This window comes from Semicossyphus pulcher, unplaced genomic scaffold (assembly GCF_022749685.1).
Source record: "Semicossyphus pulcher isolate SPU_LCO1_2020_fin unplaced genomic scaffold, fSemPul1.0.p SCAF_10, whole genome shotgun sequence".
NCBI lineage: Eukaryota > Metazoa > Chordata > Actinopteri > Labriformes > Labridae > Semicossyphus > Semicossyphus pulcher.
In genome coordinates, this window is record NW_027211604.1 from 8,851,125 (window position 1) to 8,878,944 (window position 27,820).

Sequence of the window (27,820 nt, forward strand, 5' to 3'; positions counted from 1 at the left end):
TGCAGATGATGAGGAGGAAAGAACCCTTTAGGTTTATTTTTCTCTTTGAAAACACATTTAACCAGACAACAAGCAGAATTTTCAAGTTGGGTTATCAAAAAATAAAACAAGTGTAACATTTAAAAACAATTACCATTTTGAGAACAGAGACATAAAAAAAAATCTGGAGTGTTATTTCACATATTGTAACAATCATTTTTGCTGTTTAGTCACAACAATTCATTTGAGGTTCAAGAGATTCAGGTAAACTTAAAAGACTCTCCTGTATGACCCAATCTACCTGCGTTAGGTAAGATCGACACCAAGGGCAGAACTATAGGAATGTACACCAGTGAGTCCCTTTTAATATCAATATATGAAACTTACACCGGCATTATTTCTGTGTTTAAATTCAAACTAAAATGACTGGATTACGGGCTGACAGTTTACAGCACAATACTTTTTTGTAATGCCTCTTAAAAAGTGACTCAAGTTTAAATGACAAATGTCTCAGCTGACATACATGATTCATATTTTGATCTAAATATTATTTATGAACGGAGCGACTAAAATAGCTCCCAAAGAAAAATTACTTTAGGGGTGAAGTTTAAATTTGCTTAATCCAGTTTAATGACGGCTCATTAAATGGTTTATTTTGTAAGATCTAAAAGTTAATATTATAACTATTATTCCACATTTTCAAACTAATAATGATTAAAATGGTTAAGCCCATCTGAATTAATTAGTCTTCTTTGGAAGATCTATTTTACAATGCTAACAATGAGCATGAAGAGCATCTAAGTAACCAAGTTAAACTTTTTAACACTGTAAAGTAACTAAATATTGTAATATTAGTTGACAAAATAATCAATTTGTATTCAACAAGGGGGGAAATGGTACTTCTACTACATAACATCTTTGAAATAATGATCACTGAGTCAATTACAAACTCATTCAAAAGTCAGTTTCTTTCTGTAACAATCTAATGGGGCCAAATACATCCACTCAGTTCTTTGGAGAGTCATGTCTTTAGTCTATCAGAAACATCAACATCCACTGAGTTGATTTGCAGTGATTTCCTCGTTGACTCACTTGTGGTCACTCACAGCGGTCACATGTGGCCTCCATAGAGTCTCTCGTAACTTTAATTCTAAACACACATATAAACAGAGACATGAAAACACAGCAAAGCGAAACATGTTCAGCTTATTAAACAAATAAACTGTAATTGCAACAGCATTAAGAAATGAGAAAAATGTCACATTTAGAGTAAATCTCACCTCTTTTTTTGCATTTGTCGCTGGTGATGGCGACGGAGACGCCGGTGGGCTAAATAAGAAGAAATTTTAAAAAAAAAGATTATTTGATCATTTGTTGTTTCAGCTTAAGGCCACCACTGATCTGACTTCAGGCCCCACTAAAGTGTTTGTTAACAGCCGACTCTGTGTTTGAGATTTCTCTTATAAAGTGGTGGTTGCAATATGCGTCACATTGTACGAGATCTTTCTATTTTTAGGAATCTTTTACGCAAACTTGTCAGATTTGGCAACGAGTACCCCGTCATTGTTGGAACAGGGTGTAATAGAAAAAGATTAATTTGTAGTCTGTTGTCTGTCTGACTGTGCAACCAACTGTACTGACCTTTAATGGGCTTACAGCTAACTGTTAGATCTAAATGCATCTACCCAGTATTTGTGTTTTACAGTGCTTTTAAAACTGTGTTGTCTGCTCAGACTGTCGGATAACAATCACTAAATTCAGAATCTGTTTCCTCTGTCCAAAGGCCAAATAAGAGCTTCAGACGTCAGAGCCCTCCCTGTTAGGCACGTTAATGAAAACTGTAACAATGATGGAGGAGACTACAATAAATACAGAGATAAACTCGCTTTGATAAAACTCCCACAAATTCTTCCCACTCAGGCATTCTTCATTTACAGCCTTCATCCCCGCCTGAGCAGGGAGGGCTGCAAGGCTTTAACTTGAACCATCCGAGCGGAACATAAAAGAGCAGATGTGCGTTTCAGCCTCCATAATTTCTTCATCAGTGAGAGGAGTCTGACATGAGCCATGAGAATTAGCAGGGGGTCATCTAAATGACTTAAATTAATAATCTCAAAGATTTTCATTTAAATAAATATCTGTTAAGTCACTATCACCAAATGAGGTAACACAATGGTGGTTGGGTCTATGGCCCACTGATGAAAGCCTATTTGCAGTATTACAGACTGGGTGTCGGGTGCGTCTTTCACGTAAAAGAAATCACAAGCAGCGCCCAGTTAGTGATGCATTTTCCATCAGCCAGCAGTGGTTGGTCTGCCAGAGAGGGTAGGCGGAGCTAAGCGGCTGCTTTTCCGCTCTCTGCGAGTGTTGCGAGTAAACAGTAATCTACTATGGCTGAACAAACAAAGAAAAGATGGATGACTACAGATACAACTTCAACAAGAAGTGAAAATCCAAAGAAAAAGAATCAAACTCGACGCTCAGATGAAGCAAACAGTCTAAAAAGGAAAGCGACCGTCAGCCAGGAAAATCAAGAGTTACAACCGCAGCCAACTGTGGACGTCACACATGCAGCACTGTCTGGATATTCGGCAAAGTGTGCTCCCCGAATTACCGTTTATCGCCATTGGTGCCGCCAAAGAGAACGACACTGAGATCTTCAAGATTAGCACTTTAAATAAATAATATAATTTGACATATTGTTAAAAATAATAATAATCTTAATAACTTCGGATCTGGTTTTACCAACTTGTATCCACTGTAGTGTGAAAACGTGCAGCCTGGAGTACAGATTAAAAAAAAGGTTTTACATACCTGCCAACTTTTCTGGAAGCATTCTCGAAAAACTTTGTTTTAGAAGCAACGCTGCAGAGAGAGAGAAGAAAACAGACATGTTGGTGCTGCAGATTAGATTCATGTTAATTTGATATAAGATGAAATCGTGTGTTATCTTATAGACAGTGCTTTTGCGGAAACTGTGGTCTAAATTGGTTCATGGGGCTCAGAACAACTTATTCTCTGTAGGTTTATGACTACTGACACTCACAAGAAGTCCATTGTTAATATTATTATGGTTACGTAGTGTTTTGACTCATCTTGAGATAACAGAACCAAAAAAAAAGATCACCATCTATTCTGCTCTTCGCTCCTGACACAAAGAAATCAGTGTGTTGCAACAGGCGGGGTCATTCATCAAACCAGAAAACATGTCCTTTTCATAAGTCATCACTTTGACCTTTGATTATTAATGCCTTGAAGGTTTCTGATTCGGACGCAGTTGAATTTGGACGTGTGGCATGACGTTGTTTATTTGCTTGTATAAAAACAGCAGACACAGTGACACCGCCTACATTTGCATATCTTATATTCATATCCCAAAAAAAAAAGGCGTTGAGCACTTACTAGGACGAGTTTGAGCCCTCGCTGCTGGCTGCAGTCGGGGGCTTGACTGGAGCAGGGTATCTGGAGGGGGGCTCAGGAGGCCTCACTGGGGGTCTACAAATTGCAGGTTTCTCTGTTGATCTCGTTCTGGTCAGGCCGTCAGAATCTCCTGAAATACAAAAACAAAACAAAAGCTTCTTGTAAAATTTGGTACTTACATAATGTAACATGAGATTGTAAATGGCGAAACTAAAGATTAAAGGAAACACCTGGGGTAAATAATCAATCAAATAATAATCAATGAAAGACTTGATAAAAGCGGCAAAAACTGTGTTCTTCATCATAAATTAGAGCTGCTTCATAACATTTTCCATTCACTACCAATGTCTTAAATTATAAATAATGAGCATGGAAAATCAACTGTGCTTGACTAATAGCTATGTGGAGTCATAGAGTGTATAAAAGCGACATGACAGCTCCATAAAAGGCATCTCTATCGCTGACTGGCTGCAGTATAGGTCATAAAGCCCTCCTCCTCCGTGTTAACAGATGGGACATGGGTCAAACTATAAAATCAAATCTGTTTCTGTCATTATAGTTAGTTCTTATCATACGGATTTCACAAGTTTATACAGCATCAAATAACTAATTAAAAATGAAGGATGATTGACAGCTCTGTCGACAAATACGGCTCCTGCAGTCGATCTGTTCTTGGTCAGCAGAGTAGAGGAGGAACAGCGAGAGGAGATGTAACTAGAACAAACACTACAGTCATTGAAGTTTATATATCTGTGAACGTCTGCGTCAGACCAACACAAAGAAGCTGTTCTGCTGTTAAATACGCTGACATGCAGGATTTTTTTTAGTAAGTTAAGGCTACGGTGGCTCCACCCGCCGACTTCTAATGACGTCACCATCACAAGATGGCAGCGCCCGTCACAGGGGCTATTTTTAATTTGGTACAAAGACAGCAGATGGAGACGCATCGTCCATTGTGTAAAATCAATGTCAGAAAACGTGGAGCACCACCATCACCTCTCCTGTTACAACAATAATAGAGACAAAAAACAGGAATATTAAGAAAGGAAAGATTTTGGATGACTGGATGCTTCCACGTGCATCGACAGCCAGAAGACTTTTTACACCACACTAATCCCTTTTTTATTCCTACAAATCCTGAAAGAAGTGAAACAAGTGTGAAAGAAGTTTCAGCTACATGAACACAGGGGGTTGGTCATACCTTCTCTGCTGGCAGGTGTTCCTTTAGGGGGGGGTTTCCTGAAGGATGGCACCCTGCTCACATACACGCCAGACTCCCCATTTGCTGCTGAAGAATCTGGCCTTTGTCTCGTATCGTCCGTCTTGCCAAGGTCAGAGTCTGGCTGTCTGTCCCTACGGCTAGCTGTTCTGGGCAATAACGCCTGTCTTGGAGGAGGTTCTCTTGGAACGAGGGGGGCGCAGCTTACAGGTTTCGTCCGCTGCAGGGGAACGGGACTCGTGGAGACTTCCCCGTCCAGGACAGGACTGTCGTTCTGTCCATCTGTCACAAAGAAACAATGAAAAGTTAACTGCAAGGTGCGACTTCACGGGGCGAACTCTTCATCTTAACATGGAGATTAAGAATGCAATGTTCAGTAACTAAATGTCTGAGACAAATGTTGATGAAATCAGACAAATAATCTTCGAAAAAAAGTTCAGTAGAGAAAAAAAACAAAGATAACAATAAAATAAAAGTGAGTGTCTTTAATACAGCTACTGGTTAAGCTCTTACTCGGTAAAAGAACACAACCGAGATTCGTTAATGAATTCAAAGCACATTACAAAGTTAGGATGAGTCACACAGAGCTCATTATTTGGCTATAACAAGTAGTAAGCTAAGAACAATTAACTATCAAATGAAGCAGGAGGACAAGCAGCAGGTGCTCCAAACTTCTCTGCCACAGTGTATGAGCGGATCGAGACACACCCACTTAATGAGGGGTTTAAGCAGACAAATCAAGGAAAATTACATGATTTAGCCGAGGCTTTGACAAAAAACACTATTGTGAGATAAAAAATGTAGAGTAGGTAAGTTTATTTGTGCTTTAAAAGGACCAGAGGAATTATCTTTCAACAATAAGGAACAAAGTTATAAAAAATAGAGTAAGACAATGATTTAAAATTCTTTAACAAACAAATAATTCCTACGTATAATACTTTGGTGGACACACACACAGTAAATCACATTTTTCTGAAGGTGTGTTGTGCTACAAATCTTTCTGGAATATTACACAAAAAAAAAACACGAAACGAAAAAATTAAGTGCTGAATGTTAAACACAGACAGGATGGGATAATGATGAGGATGATGATGACAACCAGGCCAAGGGAGGCTAATAATTACTCTCTGTGTGCTGAAAGAGGTGGTGACTAAGAGCTTGACAAACACGAGGTGGCCGCTTGGAGATTGTGATGGGTTGCCGCTTTCTCGGGGTGATGCGCGGGGGAGGGACAGGTGGGGCGGTGCTGTCCTCGGGCACATTACTGAAGATCTGTGATCACAAAAAAGGAACAGTTTGGTTTAGCAGATTCTACTTCAGCTACATACAGCATTTAACTTAAAAAAGGTAAGCGTTAAATTAAACACATTTTTGGAAACACAAGCCTTTTTTTTGTTATGCACAGATTTAAATGAGATGATTCGCATCCCTCATATCTGAACGCTATGTAAGAGGCTACAGATAGAAGTTTGGTAGCTTAGCTTAGCATTGAGACTGGAAACATTTAGAAACACCTGGCCAGGCTCATACCAAAGGCAACAATGGCCAAATCCCAACCTCCACACTCACGGATTCATGGACTTTAAGCGCATTCCCGCTAAGTGTGTGAGAGCTTAGTGCTGTCCCGCTGTGGGATCACCAAGTGCCTGAGTGCTCTGATGTGGACTTTTCAACGCCAAATTAGGGGCTTTACTGTGCGTCCGCATATCTGCAGTCTTTCCTGTGGTAGTTACCCACCTTTAGTAACATTTTGTTGATCACTTATGTGATTTTTTATAGCACGTTTTTAGAGATGCTTATGTTTTTCAGTTACATATTCGCAAATGACGCCTTTCTGACTTTTGATAGTTTGCTAAAATGTAAACACTGTGATGCAAGACACACAAATGCATACTGGAGGTCTAATTATGCCGCATTTTGTTTCCAGTCACATCATTATTCAGTTCTCAAGCCCTTGCAGACTCACATATGCCACAGAGGGCTCTTTTGAGGTGGAGGACTTCTCCCCTCCAGAGTCCCCTGAAGAGCACTTTAGTGTGGTGGAGGACCGTGCTGGTCCCGAGCCCTATCAGTTTGAGTTGTTGGCTCCAGCCCCACTAATGCCTGAAACAGGAGCTCTTGGAGCCGATGCAATGCAAGTGCGCATGTGCTGACCTTGCGTGCATTGACAGGCGTTAACTTTCCTTTTCTTTAAATTAATTGATGTAATTTTGTCCTATGTCCCCATCCGCTGGCAAGGTCTAGGGCTGATTTAAAACAGTAGATGGTGTGTTGAGCCATTTCCAACCCAGGAAATGCCGATTTTTATAAATTTGGTAAGAATTGTCAATATAAACACTAGCATTGATGCGTTTCAGCACAGTACAGCAATATAATTTAGATTACAGCTCAAAAAACATGTTTAAGTGTGCAGTTACTCTTTAAAGTCCGTGAGGGTTCAGTGCTTAGGCTCTAGGGTGGAGATTGGGATTGGGCCCCATGTCTCTCTTTCTGAAAAAAAACACATCAAAACTTAAATTCAACATTTTATCAGATCTTATTTATCAGACTATTTCTTGGCCAGGACGAGTAACTTCCTGGAGTCTCCCCTAGTTGCCTGGCAACTGTTCCAAGCCAAAAAATAGTTGGTACACAACTTCTTTTGTACAAATTAAACAACAGCAAAACATGTGAATTAGTGAGCTATAGAGGTGCTAGTAGGTAGATGCTGTTACCTTTGGCCAGTTTAGACAGACTGTTTCAACTTGTTTCCAGTCTTTATGCTAAGCTAAGTTAGCCACCTGCTGGTGGTAGCTTCATATTTAGCATACAGACATGAGAAGTGGTTTTCATTTGTTTATCCTCAGATTAGATAAAGAGGTATTCTCTGACAACGTACCTTTTTGTAGTCTTCAATCAGGATCTCAACGACAATGTTTTGGAACTTGATATCCAACATGGCCGCCACTGTCTCCTCCTTCGCTCTCATCAGTGTGGGTCCAAAGATAACGGCCATGTTTGAGGGAGTCATTAGGTTTTCCTCACTGTGACTGCACACACTGTCAACAAACACCAAGTCGGGTTAAATAATATGTAACTTGGCACGGGGGCTTAGACGCATTAACTAATGAGAGAAAAAGAGCAGCAGGTCGTCTGTGTGCAGTAAAAAGAGCAGGGTTTCACTTACGTGACCAAGTGCTTGATAAGCATCTCCAGCATCTCCCGATTCTTCTCTGGTATTTTGTAGGTGAGTGAATGAATTTCACTCAGTCTGAAGTCCAGATTATCCGACTCTGTGATACAAAGACAAAGACAGGTCTTCAAACACATCTGGGTTTCACAAATTTAGACTTTGACTATGGTTTACATATAACAAATAGTCAGACTTCAGATAGATGTCTAAATTCATCCCTTTCTTAAAGCAGTTTAGTTCTTAAGCAGGACTATGGTGCATTGAATTCTGGGTAAATAAAGGCTTTTTTTTCAAAACAAAAAAAATGGCAGAGCGAGAAATGCATCTAACCTCTCAAGTCTGTTTACCCCAGAAAATGTTTTAAGGGCATTTTACTTTCAAATTCAGCCAAGAGTATAACAACAACTAAAAATTGCAGCAACAGTAAACAGTGTTAATTCGACTGCTGAAAGGACCACCAAAGACGTTCAAAATGTGGTGCTACTGGTCAGCAGGTGTCACTGATTGTTACCACGGTAACATGGGTCTTAGAGCTGAGTTAGCCTGGGGGTAAGGTGTCTCATTTTTTTGGCTTAAAATTAGTCACTTTATTTTTGGTAAGCGGTCTAACTTGCATTAGACTAATCTATGAGTAAGTAGTTAGACAAAAAAATCCCATGTATGCTTTTCACTGTAAATATTGTAGGTACAGAAATGCCTCTTTTTGATACACATCAAATAGAAACATTATGCGGAGTAGGGCTGTTATAAAAAGAAACTTGGTCCATGTAACGGGAAGCCCACATTCAACAACTGCATGACATTTCCAGGAAACCAAACCACCAGTTGTCTTACTGTAACATCCTGACAGAATGAGGCTGCTGCTATTAAACTAATTGTCTTCTCTGTTTTACAACCATGCTGTGTGACAGATAAAAACAAACAGGAGACTCAGATTTCTATAAGTGTCTTCCAGGCCGGCCTGGTGCAGCTTGTTAAACTGCAGAACCTGCAGCCTGCGCAGTGTAACATGTGCAAATGCATCTTTTTTTGTCTGGCATCTTCTTCATGTAAAAATAGGCGCAAAAATAAACAAGGTACAGACAAAATACACTGCCTGGCAAAAAGAAAAGTCACAAGCCAATATTTAGTTGGACCGCCTGATTACGACACGCATTTGCCGTGGCATCAGTTTGAAAAGCTTACGCAATGTCACATTTATTTCCGTCCAGAATTGGATTCATTTTTCGCCAAGATCTTGTATTGATGATGGGCGAGTCGGGCCGCTGCGTAAAGTCTTCTCCAGCACATCCCAAAGATGCTCAATGAGGTTCAGGTCTGGACTCGTGGTGGCCAATCCATGTGTGAAAATGATGTCTCGTGCTCCCTGAAACACTCTTTCACATTCGAGCCCGATGAACCGTGGCACTGTCATCTTGCAATGTACCCGTGCCATCAGGGAAGAAAAAACCCGGTCATTCAGGTAGCCAGCTGAGCTCATTTTTTGGGCACATAACGTTGCTGAACCTCGACCTGACCAAATGAAGCAACCCCAGATCATAACACTGCCCCCACAGGCGTGTACGGTAGGCACAAGGCATGATGGGTGCGTCACTTCTTACCCATCACTCTGAAACAGGGTAAATTTGGACTCATCAGAGTTGCTCCAGAGTCCAATCTTTATGCTCCCTAGCAAACTGAAACTGATGAGTGGTTTTCTTAAGGCTACACAGCTGTTTAGTCCTACAGCCATGGCCAAAAGTTTTGAGAATGACACAAATATTAATTTTCACAAATCCTGCTGCCTCAGTTTTTATGATGGTAAGTTGCATATACTCCAGAATGTTATGAAGAGTGATCAGATGAATTGCAATTAATTGCAAAGTCCCTCTTTGCCATGGAAATGAACTTAATCCCCCAAAAAACATTTCCGCTGCATTTCAGCCCTGCCACAAAAGGACCAGCTGACATTATTTCAGTGATGCTCTTGTTAACACGGGTGAGACTGTTGACGAGGACAAGGCTGGAGATCACTCTGTCATTCTGATTGAGTTAAAATAACAGACTGGAAGCTTTAAAAGGAGGGTGGTGCTTGAAATCATTGTTCTTCCTCTGTTAACCATGGTTACCTGCAAGGAAACACGTGCAGTCATCATTGCTTTCCACAAAAAGGGCTTCACAGGCAAGGATATTGCTGCTAGTAAGATTGCACCTAAATCAACCATTTATCGGATCATCAAGAACTTCAAGGAGAGAGGTTCAATTGTATTGAAGAAGGCTTCAGGGCGCCCAAGAAAGTCCAGCAAGCACCAGGACCGTCTCCTAAAGTTGATTCAGCTGCGGGATCGGGGCACCACCAGTGCAGAGCTTGCTCAGGAATGGCAGCAGGCAGGTGTGAGTGCATCTGCACGCACAGTGAGGCAAAGACATTTGGAGGATGGCCTAGTGTCAAGAAGGGCAGCAAAGAAGCCACTTCTCTCCAGGAAAAACATCAGGGACAGACTGATATTCTGCAAAAGGTACAGGGATTGGACTGCTGAGGACTGGGGTAAAGTCATTTTCTCTGATGAATCCCCTTTCCGATTGTTTGGGGCATCCGGAAAAAGGCTTGTCCGGAGAAGAAAAGGTGAGCGCTACCATCAGTCCTGTGTCATGCCAACAGTAAAACATCCTGAGACCATTCATGTGTGGGGTTGCTTCTCAGCCAAGGGAGTGGGCTCACTCACAATTTTGCCGAAGAACACAGCCATGAATAAAGAATGGTACCAAAACATCCTCCGAGAGAAACTTCTCCCAACCATCCAGGAACAGTTTGGTGACGAACAATGCCTTTTCCAGCATGATGGAGCACCTTGCCATAAGGTAAAAGTGATAACGAAGTGGCTCAGGGAACAAAACATTGAAATTTTGGGTCCATGGCCAGGAAACTCCCCAGACCCTAATCCCATTTGAGAACTTGTGGTCAATCCTCCAGAGGCGGGTGGACAAACAAAAACCCACAAATTCTGACAAACTCCAAGCATTGATTATGCAAGAATGGGCTGCCATCAGTCAGTATGTTGGCCAGAAGTTGATTGACAGCATGCCAGGGCGAATTGCAGAGGTCTTGAAAAAGAAGGGTCAACACTGCAAATATTGACTCTTTGCATAAACTTAATGTAATTTTCAATAAAAGCCTTTGACACTTATGAAATGCTTGTAATTATACTTCAGTATACCATAGTAACATTTGACATAAAGATGTAAAAACACTGAAGCAGCAAACTTTGTGAAAACCAATACTTGTGTCATTCTCAATACTTTTGGCCACGGCCGTAATCCCTTGAGTTCCCTTTGCACTGTGCATGTGGAAATGCTTACTTTCACTATTAAACATAGCCGTGAGTTCTACTGTTGATTTTTTAATCTGTAAGTGTTTTCTGCCTTGAAGATGCTATCCTTCCAGGTTTTAATAATGCGCTGGGCAGTTAAATTTGAGTAGTTTCAGCATTCCTTAGTTGTTTTCTTTGTTTCAGAAGGGTCAAATTATTGTCCTCCATCAAGCAGAGTCACATCTTTTCCACGACCACATATCCTATGTCTTCTGACATGGCTGTTTAAGAAATGAGAAGCTACTCACTGCGTCCGTTATGGTTAAATAACTTGTTGCCAGCTGAAACGTATTAATCACTGCAGTAATTTTCCCGTTGAAAGCTCTTACAGTACCTATTTGCTTTGTGAAATCCAGGTGGTGACTTTTTTTTTTGGCCAGGCAGTGTATGTTAAACACAATTGTATTGATTTCTTCTCATTTTTTCATCAGGAAAGCTGTTAAATAGTTCATGTATCTACATGCAAACAATGTAGAAATAGTTTCCCATGTAGCTTGCAGACAAGTGAGGACACATTTGGCCAAAAGAACATCTGAAGTCTGAACATTTGTTTCAAGGAAATGTCATGCCATGCTTTTAGATTTTTGAAGGACACACCAGTTTAAACACCAGACCATACTTTCATGCTAGGTTAATATGGGAACAGAAGAGTTTAAAAAAGGGGCCAAAAAATCAATCACAGCAACACGAACAAAACTTCTTCTTCTTAATGCTGAATTATCTTCTGAAAACAACTTACTGGCAGCGCACATGAGGTCTCTGTGCAAACTGTAGGTCATCAGAGGTTCAGACAAGCTCCTGCAGAAAAATACAGAGACTCGTAAAAAATACAGAAGCTGAGCGTAATTCACCAGGTAAAGCACAAAAACAAAACGCAACACTCCCTCTTTACACAGTAACTCTAGAAAGCACTCAGAAGGAGAGCAACAAGTCTGTGAAGTTTGTTACTTCAATAATAACAAATTGATTTTATGTGCATGTGCATCCAGATCTATACATGCACCTGAGACGATCACACAGATTTTTGGAAGTGGATTTACACATTAAGAAATGTGCAGAAAATCAAATGATGCAGACTTGTATAATAAACGTAGTGATAAAAAACAAAGTCATTGTTATGTTTTTATTTAAATGTCTGAATTTAGAGAGAAAATAAAGAAGAGAGATTTGATGTACGTAGTAATGACAGTAAAGATCAGCCGGATATCTGAAACTGTACACGATTAAATAGAACACACAAACGTACCTCAGATAAAACTTCAGTGCACTGGTGATGGTTTTAATGTCCCAGTCGCTGCTGTGGAGATCCACGTCTCCAGGGTTTGTGGGGTCTATGAAGGAAAAAAAAAACAAATGAGCAGAAAATATGTAATGCTGTTATCTTATGTATCCATGCAAACAACACAGAAAAACATCACAGAGTGATATCTTCATTCATCAAAGTAAGTAGAAGAAGAAGACATGCTTTATTAATCCCCGAAGGGACAGGTACGCACACAGGCCCGAAATACAAACAAGCACAAACAGGATTCTATGGACATGTGTTAATGGGGAGATGTCAGAGTGAGGGGGCTGCACCGGGACACGTGCGCCCCATGCAGTTGGAGATTCGCTGCCTCACTCAAGGGCCTCGACAGAGCCCAGAAAAGGAACTGGCACCTCTCCAGCTACCAGGGACTTGAACCAGCAACCCTCCGTTTCCAAGCCAAATCCCCACAGACTGAGCTATTGTCTACCCTGCGTAGCTGTGACTAGCTGTGCTAGTAAAGTAAAAGAAATAAAACACTAATTACAACAAAAGTACATAATTTACATCTGCAATAAATGAAGCCATTTATTGCAGATGTAAATCCTCCTTATCCATCTTTACCAATTAGTCAATATGGCTAACTTAGCAAACAGCTGCCTCTTTACAAATAACTGCTTTCTGTTGTTGCAAACTCCAAAGGGAGATTTCTGGCTCTTCAGCAGCTAAACGCTCCAGTATGCTCATAACTAACTTTGTTTGTCTGTTATATTGTGCAGCTTATTTTTACTAAGAACAGCTGCTTGTGCAACCCAAATCTATTTTACAAGAGTGGTGAACCTCAAAATTAAAGTTGTGGGCAGGAAATCAAAGCGTTAAGACACTCCATAACACTTAGTTGAGCTGAAGGGAAGATAACTCTCTGTAGGTTTACCACTACAAGGAACACATTTCACAGTATGCAAATTAATTGATCCATTGTTATTTAAATATAACTCATTGTGGAGTTGGAGCACTGTGAGTCAGCAACCTGCTGATATTTCCTCGTCATTCTTACACAGAGGGTTGATAAAAAGCTGTTAAGTGGTACATTAAAGAGGAAACAGTGAATGCACAGGTGTAGAAGAAGCATGTTCACAGGTGTGTTTTCTTACCAAAGAAGGCATTTAAAAGCTTCTGCACTTGGATGTTGCTGCCAACTGTTCTGTACACGCCCTCTTGTGCGACTCCTGGAAAGAGGAGAGGGGGAGGTGAAAAGAGGGAAAGGGGGAGTGTAATCTAGACAAATACAGGGCAGTGGAAATGTACAACATGCTCCTCTCTCCAGAACCTGCATGAGCCAGAATTAAGATACAGATGTTCCCTCCTCACTATCTCACAAACATAGCCGAGATTCGTGCTTCAATCATGAGTCAAATTACATGTTTATGGATTGAGCGCTTCGTTCCATTAAGATTAATCCTCCAGCTAGAGATGCATCTTGGTGATAGAATTATGGGATCACAACTGCCTTTGAGATAGGTCTGAGAAGTTTTAGCACGCATGCAAAAGGGCTTTCACTGAAAAAAAGTGTAGTCAGAAATGATTAAAATATCAGACAGGCAGACTTTAATATTGCAGGATAAAGATGTGATGATTAAAGTTCTGCACAACCTGAAATAGACTGTTATTATTCCAGACTACTAGTGTTGCAAAAAAAAAACATTTCTCTCCGAGAGCAGCCTGCAGGTGTGGCACCAACATGTAACCCTGACTCAAGTACGCCCCCCTCAGGGCAACTAACAGAAGTGAAGACAGCTGAATAAACCACTGATGGGAACATTCACCTTTTGTTTCAATGTAGTTGATGCACTTTCGCACGAACTTGAATCCGACTTCATTCAGCTCCACTGTGCAAAAAGACATTTGACAGAAATCAGCAGCTTCATCGTTAACACATAAGAACACAGATGCATTCAGGGACATGAGATGGGAAGTGAGACGTCACAGCGTCTGTCTACACCTCATAAATCAACATCACAACTCGGGTAACGGTGACTGACTTACTTTCAGCTTGCTTGTGGATTGGGGAATGATAGATCTGAAATGAAAAAAATGTAAAAAGGAAATTGAAGACAGTGAAACATATGAACTAAATCTGCCTGAGCTCGGGTATCTCAGCGAGATTAATGAACACAATGTCCTTCTGAAGACAGAAAATGAGAGAAAAAATGTGGCGATGGCAGGAGGAGGACTGAAAGCTGCCTCTTGAAACAGACTTCCTAGAAAGAGGTTCTGGGAAAGGTTGAGCAGATTCCTGTTGCATGAAATTGAAGCAGCAAACAAAAGGGTGCATGTTCCTTATTAATATAACAGGATATCCGACTTTAAGACGAGTAAGACACCGCAAGCTCGATTTTTCTATCAAAGCTTTTCCCAAAAAATAGGTGATTTTGTCTCCTGTTTTTTGGGAGGAAATGACTCAAACTCTCACAAATTATATTTATGGATGCAGCTGTATTAAAGCCACCATCAGGTACGGAGAAAACCGAGCTTTTTCTTCATATTTGAAGGGCGGTTTTCGTTTCAATGGCTGAAAAGAAAACTGTGCTCCTGCTTCGATGAGTTTGGAGAGGATCATGTCTCTTTTTTCCTACACAGTTATGCCAAGTAGTTTTAAAAGTTGCAGTGGAACGTGCACGAAAAACGGCGCCTGGAGGTTTAGTGTTACATTTGTCATTTTGGCTCCGAGGTTCAAATATGTCAACACCTTTCTGATTTAGACTTGAGAAGGACAAGCTAAGTCAGAGACTCGAGGACTGTAATTGAGCAGCTGTCTGCCTGTTAATCGAAGCAAGATTTTTTTTAAGAGTGAGAACAAGACAAAAATATGAACTCAAGAAAACGATGAACTTGTATTTAAAAGGAAAAACAAACCAACACAAAAGAAATGGTTTTGAAAAGACAATAAAAAATACAATTCTTTAAGTAATGTATCCTAATTAGAAAGCTAACCTGAACATTAATGTTCTGTTGTTTAAACATGAACATGTTTTCTTTGCTTTATTCGAGGTCTGAAAAACATCTTTTTGTTTTCTTAACCACTGTCCTTTTCTGCAAACAGACTTAAATGAGAATATTTGATTTGGAAGTAGTGAGAAATGTTGTATAGAATAAAACAAAAGTTAATTATACACAAACACAAACCTTTAAATAATAGAGCCAGACAAAATTGTTGCAGTGGTCTCCGGAGCTGAATGTTTTTTTAGGGCCAAAAACAACTGCTTCAGTTTTGTTCTGTTTTCAGTTGTAGAGCATCCAGTCATTGACTTTTCAATGCACTTGTAAAGCAAATGCATGGGGCTATAGCATAGACTGTATAAACAGATGGAGGACATGACAGCTTCCTTAAAGTGAAGCCAAAACATTTCGGGCGCCCCCTGCTGACTGGCTGCAGTATAGGTCATAAAGCCCGCCTCCTCCATGTTAACAGGTGGGACATGAGTCAAACTATAAAATCAAAATACACGCCCGATACATTTTTCTTAAACATGGTTTCTGTGATTTTGGCTAGTTATTATCATGCTGATTCACGTCCAAGTTTATTTTTAATTAGTTATTTGATGCTGTCAAAATGATGATTGACAGCTCTGTTGACAAATTCGGCTCCTGCAGCCGATCTGTTCCGGGTGAGAAGAGTGGAGGACGATCCTCGAGTGGAAACGTCACTAAAACAATCACTACAGTCACTGAAGTTTCCATACCTGTGAACGTTAACCTCAGACCAACACAGAGAAGCTGTTCTGCTGTTAAACACGACAGTGTACGGGATCCTTGCTGTTTTTTTGGTAAGTTAAGTGTGTGTTTGGGTTAGCGGAAGTGGCTACGGACGCTTCACTCGCCGATCTCTACTGCGCAGTGTCTGGCTCCATATGACGTAGCCATCGCAAGAAGGCAGCGCCTATCGCATTGGCTATTTTGGCATCAATTTTGCAGAATGGGAGCAGATGGAGACGCGTTGTCCATCTATATACATACAGTCATTGGGCTTTAGTCATGTGATTACACTGTTCTGTAGAGCTGTGTGTCATCTGCATACATATGGTAGATATAAGTGGGAGTATTTGGGGGGGATGAGCCAGAGAAAGAACCCTTTAAGAGAACTCCACAAGTTTTTTGGTCAACCATATCAAATGCGATCCAGTAAAACCAAAGTGAAACGTTGATGCGTCACTGCTCAGATAAATGCTGTTTGAAACTTTATCGAGTACAGCCTCAGAGCTGTGAGGAGAAGGTCAGCCTGGTTCAACTTCCAGAGCTCCAAGGGAGGTTTATTATGGGCACTAGAGCTCTGAGCGTATTGGCAATCCATGTGAAAGCAGCTGAAAAGAGTAATTACGTGGCATTTTAATCCAAAAATAACTAGACAATCAATCCATTATAAAACAGTAGCTTTTTCCTTATGGTGCCGCACCACAAAGCTTTACCCAGGGTTAAAGAATCTTTGGACGCTTGAAACATTTGACTGGGGTGTAAATTTGTTTCATGGGTTATTATTTATCCCCAAATAGTCCCTGCTTGGAGAGTTGGTATTTTCCAGAGGGCCGGCAATTTAGGGGTGGGGCTTGCAGTGTTGAATATTTCTAATTGGCCGAGCACTATTATTTTTAAAAAGCATGAAACAGTATGTTTGTTTGATGTTCACTGTGCTTCGACACATCAAAGGAGTCAGGGCTTGAATGTTTGAGCCTCAATGACCGACAAAGCAGTATATTAACAGCAGCACAGGGGAAATGTCTCCCGTGCTTACTGTTTGTGCAGTTGATTTACTCTATTTTACTACTAAAAAAGTAGTCCCTGGGATTCAAAGTTCCAGTTAAAACTGGCCTTATTTGTCTCTCCTTCAATCTGTAAATGTATGATGATAACAGAGAACTGGTACTTTATACAGTACAAGACTTAGACTCCACATTAAGCTGAAAAGATAATGCTTTAAAAGCGAAGTTCTGGGCTCGTGAGGCCAACAATAAGACAGCAGAGTATGAGGATGTTTCATAACATCCAGAATACAGAGAAACATCCGTTGGCTGGAACAAGTAACAGCGTGCACAGACAAGCTCCACTGTGAGGCCCTAATAAGCTGACATGAAGTTTCCATGAAGCGGCGTTGCACCTTATATTTCAGTAAGTGCTAAAGGGCATTCAGAGTGTAGCCGTGTCAGTATGGCAGGAGAGGTTATTGTGAAAGACCACCGCGTTTATCCTGGCTGAAGGCTCAGACACTCTGCAGACCTGGCAGCAGCTCCCTGCAGAGGATCTTTGCTTGAGAATATTTGGGCCAAGCGGTTGGAAAAAGCTCTTGTGAAACATTCTTGATATACAGAAGTTATTGGGGAAGTTGCACAGGAAGAGGGCATAAAAGTGTGCCTTCTGTTATTTTCACATCCTCTGGCAGTGTTTGTTTTGTCCACAACTCACACGACATCCGCCGCTAAGGAGTTTGATGTGAATGCAGTCTGACAAGACCGGCGGAGAAATCTAAACTGAAAGCTAACTATTGTTCGGAGCTGCAAACAAACGAGGAATTAAACTTGGCTGGAGAGGCTATTTGGTCTGTCCTCGCCTCAAAGCTGCTAATTACAAAGACAGACAGTTTTTTTACTTTAAAACTTGATTAACTGAACAAAAAGGAAATCAGAAATAATGTGAACTCAGTCCTGCAGTAAGGGGCTGCTGACCACGCGCCATCATTTTGTCCTACACTGGGCGTAATGAGCCTAACAAGCTTTAAACCATCTCTAACATCACTAATACACAAACCATGGGATCACCTGTGCCTGCACTGCTTGACTTATGTCGAATGTGAGCCGTCATGTGCCTCACGTCATGGATTTTATACAAAAAAAATAAGCATGACAGCAAAAATAGTGTTTCCAAAAAACTAAATTATTAATATTTAAACCAAATCCTTTTTTTTATTCTCTATTTTTTTCCAGTTTTCTCTCTTGTGGGGTTCAAAAAGTGATTTAATGAGGTGCATTCACTGAAGAAGCTGCAATTCGCATTAAGATGCCTGTTGTAGCTTCTTCCCAAATAACTTGTGATTACATATTTAACTACCTGCCAATATTTCAAGAGACTGTAGTCCAGACAGAATAGAAAATAAGGCCAGGCTTGGAGAAACTGTGCAGATTTGAGATGGAAACTGGCTTTGGGAGCTTCACGTGTCAGCACAGTAGCTGACTCCTCGCTGCATTGCAGATATTTTGGCAGTAAAATAGTTTTTAGAAACATTGCATCAAGGAGAAGAATAATTCTCAAAAAGATGAGACGAGAAATTAACTCACAGGCTCTTTTCCATCCATGGCCTCCATCCACAACTTCCTGTCTCCCTCAGAAAGAGCCTGGAAAGTGACTGGTGTGTTTCTATGGAAACAGAAACAAATGCCATTAAATAGGCAAAGGTTGCCATTAAATTATTCAGTCACAGGATGTGGCTCAGTAGCCAACCATTGTGTTTAAACTCTAACAGACTAAATATTTCAAGCGGAACAGGGCAGACAAAACAACAGAAACATAAAAAGGGAATTTTAAGCGTGATTGAAGTAAGTGATTTAATCCCGTGTGGAAACAATGGACGTATAAATGTAATGAAAAACTGAAAGCATGAAGAGATGATGAAACTCCATTGTTGCAATCTGTGTACTGAACAAGACAACAGAGTCCGGTGCCAAGTTTTGCAGCTTGTAGGCTCTTGAATCAAATGTTAACTAAGACAACTGTGCTAAAAGTTTAGAGCTCTGTCTGCCAGCAGAACTAATAATCTCTCATAAAATTACTTTTAAAGGAACTTTTATAGTTTTAGATCTGTATTTGAAACATGTGGGAGTCTGTGTCTATGATGTAAGTGAATAACAGTTTCTTGCAATCGCAACATCCTTTTGTCAAATCTGTAGCTGCAATTTCAGAACTCTAACACGCATCTGTTGTGGACATTCACACAATTATAAATATGCACTCAATTCATAAAATTCTTACATTTTCTTTACATACAAGCTTCCACAACTCCAAAGTTATGGACCTTTCTTGTCATATTTACAAATGTGTGCACACAAATAGCCAGAAATCTAATGTTTAAAACCTTAAACATTATGAAAAGTCAGCTCAGAAGCTTTATAGGAAGAGTTGATTACCATTTTTGAATAAACAGATCATTGAAACTTTAAGATCTGTGTGTAAAATAGCCACAACGGTCAGTGAACTTTTTGGACAAATGGTTATTGAATTTTTATTTCAAGAAAAACATTTTTTTTTTTAGCTTTTCTGGTCAGAAATGACAGATACAAAATTGAAATACTACTTAAATTTCTTTTTCTCCTTTATAGAGCAGAAAATAAAACTATGACAAAAAAAAACTGCCTATTTTTCATTTTATGACACCAGATGTTCCTCTTTGTTAGGTTTATGGTTCGTGGCATCAAGCATGCACCCACGCAACATTCTCACTTTACTGCAAAGGGCTGGTTCCCATAATCATCTGACATGTCTAAGCAAAGCATGCACCATCAGCAGCTCGCTGTTTTTTTTAAAAACTCAGAGAGTGTCACTCAAAGAAGAGGACACGAGTGCTAAAAAACAGTCGCATAATTCAAGTGAAGATTTGCTCCAAACTTAAACTAACTACAGAAGTTAACGTTAGTTTAGAGTTCACATATTCAGGTGTTGCAGCCCTTGTTATCTCATTTTAGCTAGCGGTTATATGCTATGGCTACATTTATGATAACTAGTTGGCAGTAGGTAGCTTGTTATTAAGTGAAAGCCACGTCAATCATAATTATTGTGTTTTATACGTGCTATATTTGGGCTACAGAACCAGACAGACAGCTCTCTTGCTAACCACATATTGTGTTTTCACACAGAATGAAAACAGCGGCTTCCAAAGAGCTTCTGAAGAAAGAGGAACGTCCGCTTTCAGAAAATGAAGAATAGGCTATAAAAGGAGGTTATAGATTTAGATTAGATAGATGAAGTGGTGTTTCAATGTTGTATCTTCCATTTCTGACCAGAAAAACTAAAAATGTTTTTATTTTGTTTATTTTGAAATAAGAGTCAAAAAATCATTTGTTTTTTGATTTCTGTTTCGAAAAGGAAAATCACGTGTATTTTAGGTTTTTTTGTAGGTCAGTGGCAGAAATTTCATGTTGCCTATAAAGATTTTAAGGCAGCAACCAACCACTTTTTTCCCCTGTGAATATATTCTATTAAAAGAGCAGATGATCCATTTAGTTATCAATTAATATGTTGCCAAAAACAAAAGAAAAGTGAGTTTTTAATGAACACTTTATATTGAATATTAAAAAACAATGCTTTTCATGATTTCTATTGTATGCAGGTTGAAGTGAAACATGAAAAATAATAAAACTTTGTAACGCCATCAACAGTTTTATTTTGAAAGGATGTGTGCTGAGTACATAACTCCCTCAAATTAACAAATTTTTACCATTTGGACAATTCAGAAATCTGATTTTAAACCTCCCGACCTCTCGTAACTGTTTTACATGAGTGCACTTTAAAAGTAGAGTTAGTATTTAATAAACAAAATGTGATTTTCAGGAGGAAAACTATCTGGCTAGACTTGTGCAAACTATCACTCTGTCCTGCAGGAGGATTCACTGCTCTGTCTGTCCTTCTGGAGAGGTCAAAGGTCAGGGTTGGTCCTAGCAGCAGGGGCATTTCAGGGACATTTCAGGCGGGCAGATGGCTTGCCTTAAAACATCTTGAGCCCACAGCATTATCTTCTACACTACACAGCACTGCCACCTTCAGTTTATCAAACAGCCAACTCTTCATTATTATGTTGTTCAGTTCACTCACTAATCGCTCTACACGCAGAGGCTCCTTCAGCGCTTCATGCATAATTCAGGCAGCTTTTAAACCTTTAAAGACCCCCTGCTGGCCTCCAAGTATTGCCACAGATTTCAAGAAACCTGTCGGAGCAGCCTATGGCTCACGTGTCTATCAAAATGAATTCTGTACTAATAGGCCTCCTTGCTTAAATACGAGCTTGTTGTTTTCCCTCCCCTGAAATCACAAAGTCTGCCATCTGTTTTTTTAGCGCGTGCCGGTCGCTCAGGGACTGTTTGGGCTACGGTCCATTTAGCCGTCACACTCTGTCCTTGTGAGCCACCTGTTCAACGCGACGCCTCAACCTGTTTATCCCACAAGGCTCTCCCGTTGCCTCATCTCACGGCTTCTCTGATCTGTTCGCGCTCACCTCTCAATCGTTTCCACGTCGAAGCAGAAGCGCTTGTCTATGGACTCCGTCTTCCGGCGGATGCATGATTTCAGAGTCAGCTGCGTGGGGCCCTGCGGAGAAACAGACGGAGTCGGGAAGTGGTTGGCACATGTGATAATGACAATCGAGCGAACAGAATCATTACATATTTCCCTTTAAGTAAGCACCTGTTTAGTTGTAGGCTTCTGTTCACAAGGCACCATGACCAGCAGCCTCCCGTCCTTGTGATACTTGCAGTAATACTTCACCCATGACACACCCAGAGCCCCTGTTGGGACAAAAGAAAACACATGACGGGCCTTTCAGAGGGGATCCAGGCATGTTTCAAGTTCCTGTATAAACTTACACTTCTCCTGACAGTACAGATACCCCTCCATGGGCAGGAAGCTGTGCATTTTACAGATCTGAGACGGGTGTTTCATCCTCTTCATCAGCTCCTCCATCTCCTCCCGAGTGCTCTCATAGTGGTTTCTCGTCTGCGGGAAAAAGCAGACAAATCTTATGAATGTCCGATTAAATTATGTGAAAGCTCAATAAAAGCGCTGCCAGGAACAGCTCTTACGTTCTGCAAGCTGAGCTGCAGCTCCTGCTTGTAAGGCATGAAGTCCTGAGTCGTCTCCACGGTCAGGTTGTTGAGGGTTAGAATGCTGTGAAGAAAGGCCAGCACCTGTCCGACCACAGCAGGAATCACACACTTAAAAACAAAACAAGGAAACCGCTGCCACAAAGAATAGATGAATGACTACTGGGGGCGTTTTTGGTCTATTATCAAACTCTCGCTCAGAATATTTCGTTGTTGTTGTTACATGTGTGTCTGTCGGCAAAGAGGAAGTGAGGTAGACCACACGCAGAACTCACCGGCTCCACCACATCAAACTTCTTACTGTCCTGCACCTGATGGATCTGATAAACATAATCCACTGAAGATTCATAGAAGTTCACGCGCTCTCTGTCCAGCAGGTCGTCAGCCTGGAGAAGAGACAAACAACATTTCAGACTGATGTCACTTATCACCTTCAGTTGTATGTTTTAACCTCAGATTGATGTTGTTGTTGTTGTGCTTCACCTCCTGAAGATGACTCTCCTTCTTCTTTGAGGACAGATTCAGGTGTTTGTCCACCTGGGAGTAATACTTCTCACTGTCTTTCTCGAACCTCTTCCTCTTTTCCTGCAGGACAGAATGTAAACAGTTACATTTATATTGTGATTAAATCAGGTATGTGTGGGTGTCCTCTCACTTGAATCATGAGCTAAGGGCCTGTGTTTTCTGTGCTTGCAGAACCTGTTTTCTTTACAAAATCAATGCAGTTCAGCGTTTTCAGCGTTCAGCATCCTCGGTAAAGAAGCGTCTTTGGCTTCAGCTGTTTTTTGTAACTGCGCTCTCAGTTGAAAATAGTTAAATGTTTGGAACACCGCTGCGCTCATCAATGTCACTTCTCCCTCACCAACCAATCAAAATCAGGAAGGGGCGGGACTCCAGGTATCAACTTCCTCAACAACAATGGCAGAGGTGAAGCTTTTTTGAGGGTACAATTTCCTTGTCTAGAGCTGCTGCAAACGCCAGGACACGATTCTGTTACTAGTTTTGATGTTTTCTTTGTAAAATTTCCGTGAATAAAAGCAAATGTTAAGCATGCAGAGCGATTTAAAACAGACTTTACAATCACTGCCGTGGGAAACGGAAGGGAACGCCAGACAACTTTCGTAACCTAGCAACAGTAAGCCCCAGTGAGAAGCGCTCTGAAATTGAGGTCGTGGGCGCTGCCAGCGCAAAAAACGGCCTTAATGTACACAGACCCTGATGTACAGGAACTGCAAACTGGACCAAACCTTTAAAATAAGAAATCAGCCACCCATTTGAAGAAGTCAGTATTCACAATTGAAACATGCCAGTGGTGTCGGCGACTGTTCCTTTAAGTTCTATTTTAACACTTCCTTTGCTGTAGACTATTCACTCAGGTAATTTCTTAACTTAAAGGATGTGACAGCTGTTTCTGATATGAAAAAAAGTCATATTTTTTTTTAATTTTTAAATTAGTAGTTACAGTTTTCAAAGGGGCTAAAATATGTTACTTTCTGATTTAGTTTTAAATATGAATTCCTTTCCCTTGTCATATAAAATCTGTATGCTTCATGTTTATTTCAACCAAACATGCAAATTAAATCTCAGAAACAGCAGCACGAGCAGGCAGTTCGTTAACAAATACACGGAGGGGAAAAACTCTTTTGATCAGCGGAGCAGAAGCAGACAGAAACCCAAATGTCATGCTGAATAATCGAGGTAATATCCCACAGAGTTTCCTGATGACTGTAAAAGTTTAATAAAATGTTGGTGAAGATGCACCGAGGGGGGTTCTCAACTACAAGACTACTATTAACAAAATTACTTTTTTAAATGAAGACTAAAAGAAGAAAGTTTGACTCATAAACTGGTAAATGCTTCAAATAAACATTCATAAATAGACTTGGGGAAGTGCCTTAAAACATCCTGTTGGGTCTGTGGCCATGCGTAGAAACAAACCACTGAACAGGTGCTGAATCCAGACCTCAACAACTTTTCTTAAACAGGAACTTCCATTTTTTTTTATTACTTGTGTTTCACTCTGTCAGGATATTTTAAGTCCTGTTAGTGTAAAACTTTGTGGTGGTTTGCGACTGTTGCTTTGACCAGGAGTTTCTTGTCCCTGTGTCTCAATAAAGGTTAAGTAAAGACAATATAAAAAAAGCACAGGGACCTGTAGAAACACTCACTTTTGTTAATCCCAACTGCTCCTTTCTGAACTTCTCCAACGGCTTGATGAGCAGGTCAGAGGCATTTTGAACCTGCACAAAAACACGAAGCAGCAGTTACTACAGTGCACTTATAGATGCACAAACCACACACACACACTTGTCTGCTATATGCATGACACTCTCTTTGACACAGTATGTTTTTAGGTAGTTATCTGTGTGACTTTATCACACCCAATGTGTTGGGTGTGATAAATGCTTCTCTTCCACACCATCGCAAACATTTAGCAGATGACCTCCATTTTCAAAATTAGATCAGTATCCAGTAAACCCAGTCTAACAGGAACTTCCACTCCTAATGTCACGACTGGATTGTTGGTGTGTGAGCCAAGACGATGAAACCACAATGATCAGATTGTGTGTGAGAGAAGAGAGATGTAAGGAAACTTATTTGTTATTACAAAATAAAATTAAGAAAATGGGTCACAAATGGATTAAATAAGAAAACAAAGAGGCTGAAAGATTACAATAAACATACACGGTATACTGAGGGTGTGAATTAGCAACAGGAAAATGTATCAACATGCAGGAAATATAGAACCACTGACAAAAAGGGAACAAGAAGAGGGGAACTAAAATAATAACAGCATTCCTCTAACAGGCACACAAAAGGCCACACACTTACACACACAGAATGCAGGTGTGTGCGCGTCTTGTGATTCCAAATGCCAGTTTAAATGTTGATTATACAAAACAAGGTGTTCGTTGTGTATCATCACAAACAGAAAGTAAAACAGAGTGTGCCAAAGTGTTGTATTCTTCAGAGCAGGATATATTAATCTGGTGTCTAACAGATACTGAGGGGTCAAATAGGATGCAGAGTCAGCGTGGAGGAAGTAGATAACCCACCAGCATCATCCTGTCCGTCTCCACTTCCTGCAGGAGTCCTGCAAACTCCTGGAACGACTGAGCTGAGGAAGAAAACACAAAGATGATGATGAGAATAATAAAGACACGGGACACATTTTTATCTTAATGGTCCGATGCAGGAAACACTACTAGAAATATTGACTGTGCTCCAGCGTTTTCCATTAAGATAGACCTTATGATGATGGTTTTTCCTGATACTGTTTAGACACATTACTAATTAAGCTCAAGGGTTTCAAGTTCCTGTTTTTCCAAATCATTTTGTTTCCTAATTTGTCACTTTTAAGATTCTGAGGAGTTAATAAGTGGCTTCCAAAGAACTTTCCCCTCCTCTGAGGTCAAGTAAGGGAAGTCTTACTCCGACAGAAATGTTTATCTTTTCAGTAAACGGACAACACTTCTGGAAAAAGGCATGCAATGTTCTGTACGTCCTCTAACCGTCAGTTCATCATCATGAGTTTAATAGTCAGTTAATGTAAAGTGTTTGCGTTATATCTTACCGATGTTGATCTCATCGTCTGTCAGGGAATCACCGATGACATCGAACTGGAACACGCTGAGAGTCTGGGAAAACTTCTGTACAGCCACAGAATAACCTATAATATATTTGGGTTGAGTTATCGAAACAAAATCAGATCATCACTGTGAGTCATTTTGTTAGAGACACTTTGATAACATCTGTTTTATCATACTTTAAATACCTCCTTTAGTCCATCTACAGTTTCTCTTTCTATTTGTGAGAGTTGATTATAGTGTGCCTTTTCCTGAGGCTTTATTGTAAACACAGTAATCACAATATTTACAGCTGCAGATGTGTGTTAAAAACTTCTCCAGCACACGAGCAGTGAGTCCTGCTCATTAGAACGTGGGATTAAATTGTGACTCTCATGAATATGTCTTGGTGCAGCGAGCACTCGTGACCTCTGGCTATTATCTGGACTGAACATACAGTGTGACCCTCACCACTCTGCAGCACCTACAATGACTGGTTCTGTCTCCGAGGTCAAAAGCTGGTCATTGCTGATTTGGAGAGCAGAATTGTATCTTGGCGAGTCAAACCAAACTTACAGACCACACTGACCCAAATATACACATCCACTGTGTGCTGTCGCTGGCTGTAATCCCTACAATTAGATGGAGTGCTCCCAAACTACAACCAGCAGCAGAAGGGTGACACACAATATCACACAGAGGAGAAGGGGAGAAGTTACACATGGAGAGATGCAAATCCTGCAGGAGACGACAGCTGCGGTGCTGTTTGGAAGCTGGTCATACAGCACATCTGCATCAGATCTCTGTCCTTTCAAAGCAGGCTGTTTGGTGTCCTCCCAGGGGAGCTCTTGCACCTCCCTGACCGTGCTCTCAGCCACCCACATTAATCCTGTAGGCCCTTACAAAGGCCCCACTGATGCTGACCCTGTGTCAAGCTTCATCACACCACTATTCGTACATGCAATGTGTAAGAAAAGCTGTTATTAATTTAAAATGAAAAGAGGTCATATTGAAGCATTCTTACCCCTGATTGCAGTGATTACACTGTTGCCATCTTTTATCAACTCTTTGAGAAATTTGCTGGTCCTCTCGAGCTCCACTTCATAACACTTCAGGGTCTCTCTGAAGTCCGGACTGTCCAGATAGCAGTCACTAAACTCCAGAGGAGGGTGCCCCATATTCTGGACGAGCGGGTTATTAGACAAAAGAGACACTGAGTTTGTTTTAGTGAGCCACGCAGCCTACGCTCGTCTACCGTACACTGTTCATAGCTGCTCTCTCATCTGCCCAGAGGAGCTCAAACCGTGGTGTCCGTGGGAGCCTGCGGCAGCCGCTGCTTACATGTAAAGTGAAGCAAACACTGACAAGGAGCGGTTTTAATTCACTTCCTCCTTTCCCTCGCCTGACGCGCTGTTCAAACTGTAATTTAATTGTATCCTTCTCCTCTATACCACTTTTTCCTTGTAGCAGCGTCGTGATTAGAAGAGCGGCTAGAATCCTTCTGGACGCGTCCCATTCCGAAATATTTCACACTTTCATACAACCGCCTTCTGTCCCGTACCTTACTTGGAAGTGATTATTTCAATTCTTAGAGTAAATACAACACCATTAGACCTCTGAATATGTGTTAGTAAACATTTATGTTCATAACAAATATATTACAACATGCTTAAGTCCCACATCTTTACAAGGAGCGTACCAAAAAGCTGAATTGGACGTAACCAACTGGCTATGAACTCACTAAAAACTCCCCCCTTTCCACACCCAGGACGCTCTTAAAGGGGCGGCTGCACAGTTGGAATATTTGTATTAAAAATGGTGCATTCAAGGATCATGGGGAATCTGCCGAGTTTGGATTCTATATTATCTTTTAAAAACAATTATTTATAGATGTATCTATTTATATTTTTATGTGTATCTTCAGATAGTTAATGCTTCTACTTTATTACAATAGTACAATTACAAAAATACACAACATAATCTTTACACTGTCTGTGTAAATGTGAGGTAC

At 40.6% G+C, this 27,820-nt stretch overlaps 1 protein-coding gene across 2 annotated transcripts; it reads right to left on the reverse strand.

The window, feature by feature from the left end:
• ophn1 (oligophrenin 1) lies at positions 1–27,305 on the reverse strand. 2 transcript variants are annotated; one of them, XM_069669705.1, is made up of 24 exons: positions 26,834–27,303; positions 25,818–25,913; positions 25,300–25,361; positions 24,412–24,483; positions 22,727–22,828; positions 22,519–22,629; positions 22,223–22,327; positions 22,007–22,136; positions 21,828–21,928; positions 21,640–21,731; positions 18,713–18,791; positions 14,433–14,466; positions 14,213–14,275; positions 13,541–13,615; positions 12,387–12,471; positions 11,880–11,938; positions 7,785–7,890; positions 7,497–7,656; positions 5,743–5,890; positions 4,601–4,900; positions 3,382–3,529; positions 2,794–2,844; positions 1,260–1,308; positions 1–1,129 (listed from the first exon to the last, which is right to left on the reverse strand). In XM_069669705.1, exons 1-24 carry the CDS (start codon positions 26,985–26,987, stop codon positions 1,124–1,126), a joined length of 2,388 nt encoding a protein of 795 aa, XP_069525806.1. In that variant the 5' UTR covers positions 26,988–27,303; the 3' UTR covers positions 1–1,123. The 2 variants fall into 2 exon arrangements, with proteins under 2 accessions (XP_069525806.1, XP_069525816.1); XM_069669715.1 differs by lacking the exons at positions 1–1,129; positions 1,260–1,308; positions 2,794–2,844; positions 3,382–3,529; positions 4,601–4,900 and adding an exon at positions 7,036–7,108 and having other exon boundaries at positions 5,802–5,890; positions 26,834–27,305.
• Positions 27,306–27,820: the final 515 nt, after the last annotated feature.

Bases quoted from the DNA above. Each gene is read 5' to 3' on its own strand.
- ophn1 (XM_069669705.1), bottom strand. From the start codon at position 26,987: ATGGGGCACCCTCCTCTGGAGTTTAGTGACTGCTATCTGGACAGTCCG. The intron at 22,829-24,411 runs GTGAGTGTTTCT...TCTGTCCTGCAG, and splicing joins AGCAGTTGGGATTAACAAAA to GAAAAGAGGAAGAGGTTCGA. The intron at 2,845-3,381 runs GTAAGTGCTCAA...CTCTCTCTGCAG, and splicing joins GAGGGCTCAAACTCGTCCTA to CGTTGCTTCTAAAACAAAGT.